This window comes from Nicotiana tomentosiformis, chromosome 3, assembly GCF_000390325.3.
Source record: "Nicotiana tomentosiformis chromosome 3, ASM39032v3, whole genome shotgun sequence".
Classification (NCBI taxonomy): Eukaryota; Viridiplantae; Streptophyta; class Magnoliopsida; order Solanales; family Solanaceae; genus Nicotiana; species Nicotiana tomentosiformis.
The window spans coordinates 58,622,860-58,625,045 of NC_090814.1; the positions used below are offsets into that span (position 1 = coordinate 58,622,860).

The 2,186-nt window shown below is 33.9% G+C and overlaps 1 protein-coding gene across 1 annotated transcript; it reads right to left on the minus strand.

Moving 5' to 3' along the window:
• Window positions 1-850: 850 nt before the first annotated feature.
• On the minus strand, window positions 851-1,671 carry LOC138908752 (NAC domain-containing protein 53-like). Its single transcript, XM_070199405.1, has one exon. The coding sequence runs from the start codon at window positions 1,646-1,648 to the stop codon at window positions 851-853; it is 798 nt and encodes a 265-aa protein (XP_070055506.1). The 5' UTR covers window positions 1,649-1,671.
• Window positions 1,672-2,186: the final 515 nt, after the last annotated feature.

Consider the following 2,186-nt stretch of genomic DNA (forward strand, 5'->3'; position numbering starts at 1 on the left):
AAATTCGCCAACTCTTAGCAACATTCCCTAAAAATTCCAGGTAAATGACAAATTTCTATGCACCAAAAAAAAAAGAGGCAACAACTATTCCTCAATTTTCGTCTACATTAATTTACAAGAACACAAATCATATTGGGACTAAGCCAAAGCTCCTAATTAAGGTTCAACGAAAACTTCTAACATGCTACATTCCTCTAATATTCTATTTATATATTGCTTTTCACTGATCATGCTGCATACAAAAGATATACTATATATAGTAGAAGTAGTAACACGTTAGAGCTTAGATCTAATGATAATTGACATACTAAGCCACATTTGAGCATCGTAAACAATGCAAGTATAGAGTAATTAATGAAAATATGATTTTCTTAGTCCTTTGAACAATCTATACCCACATAGAGGAGTAACAATCCATTATACACTAGTACACAATCACAGGTCTTGTAGATTTTATTTTGAACATCTAGACCCAAATATCCATTATTAACTAAACTCTGCAGAATATTGAACTTAAATCTTCTCGCTCCGAAACTTGATAACTTGTATATATAGTTACCAAATTAATAAGGAACTACAATAATAACCAGATGACAGTAGCATCAGAAGGTGACAATTAATCTTAATAAACTAACAAGGACCATATTTACATTGACCATATAGTACTAACTAGTTACAAATTTATGTGAGATATGCAAGTAAAACTTCAGAATATATTGCTTGAGAGTCATAGCTTAGAGAAAATATTACAAAACTTGTAACTTTATCTACTATCAAACTAAATTAGCTACTAAATATATTAGAGTACGTATATTCTCGTCGTCAATTGAAAAAGCAATTAGCATCTAATTTAGATAAATTCTATAGCATCCAGATCAATATCGTCTGCGGAATCCAATAAATTAGCAAGTTGATCGTCTTCGACTTCATACCACTCTATGTATTGGGCATTGTCTTCGGAACCCAACAGAGCAAGTAATTGGTCTCCAAGTTCGTCTCCCTCTATGTATTCAATATTCTTTTGATCATCATCCATTGCGACAAGTATATCATTCCACATTCCATAGTTGTCTTCCTGTAGAGCGGAATTGATAAATTCTTCAACGTCTCTAATAATCTCATCATTAACTACCGTTTTTCCTTTTTTCTTATCATCGGGATTTTCCTTCTTCTTGATCTTACAAACTACGAAACCTTTGTTCTTAATCTCTCTAGCACCGAGATAACGATCATACAAAGAGTATTCAGTCATCAACCACTCGCCATTAACGTTGTTTGGCGATTTGTTTGGGGGAATGTACTTCAAACTTTTCACGAAGCCCATGAGTCTCCCTTTATCATCAAACACTTCTAGGCCTTTGCTTTGAGGTTTCCAAGCGCCCTTCTCAACAGTTCGTGGAACACTTTTCCAAGTTGGCTTCTCTTTCTTTTGCGGCGTTATGAAATAACGAGTTTTATTGGTGCCATGATCATCATAAGCTTCGAAAATCTGCCAAGGTTCCTTGTCCGCGTAAAGATCGGTCTGCTGCATGAGCTCGTTCTGACATGGAAGGGGCTCGTCTCTCACAAACCCTATCAGATACTTCAACACTTCCCTATCCGTTGGATGAAAGCGATTACCCATCGGACAACGAGAAGAACATCCCATAGCCGGATGATCAGAGTATGTTATTGTACTGCTAGCTGATGAATGAAGGATATGATCAAAGAGAAAAGAAACAGTTGAGAGAACGGAGACCAAATAGGAGCTGAAAACTTTAGTTGTTAACCCTAAATGGTGATAAATGAGTTGTTTCTAATTTGCTAATAAGGTTTTAAGTAAGTATTTATAGATCAAGCTGATGGGTTGATGAAAACTCATTCCTACTTATAATCGGAATACTTGCTTTCATTTTTTTCCCCAATTAATTTCTTATTTTGCATTTGTTTTATTTTCTATTCTTTTGCAAAGGTTATTAGGGTTTTGCTTTTTCTTATATTTCTTGAGGCTCAAGGACAAAAGATTGTTAGTAGTACTACTTTTTTCAAGTTTTACTTTTCTTAATTGACGGTGACTTATTTCTTATTCACATTATATGAAATATACACCCATATGCATCAAGAGAGAGTTTTTGTAGACGGGATATATTTTTTAATATAACATTTATATATTTTATAAAATTTTGTACTCATTGAGATGAGGTATG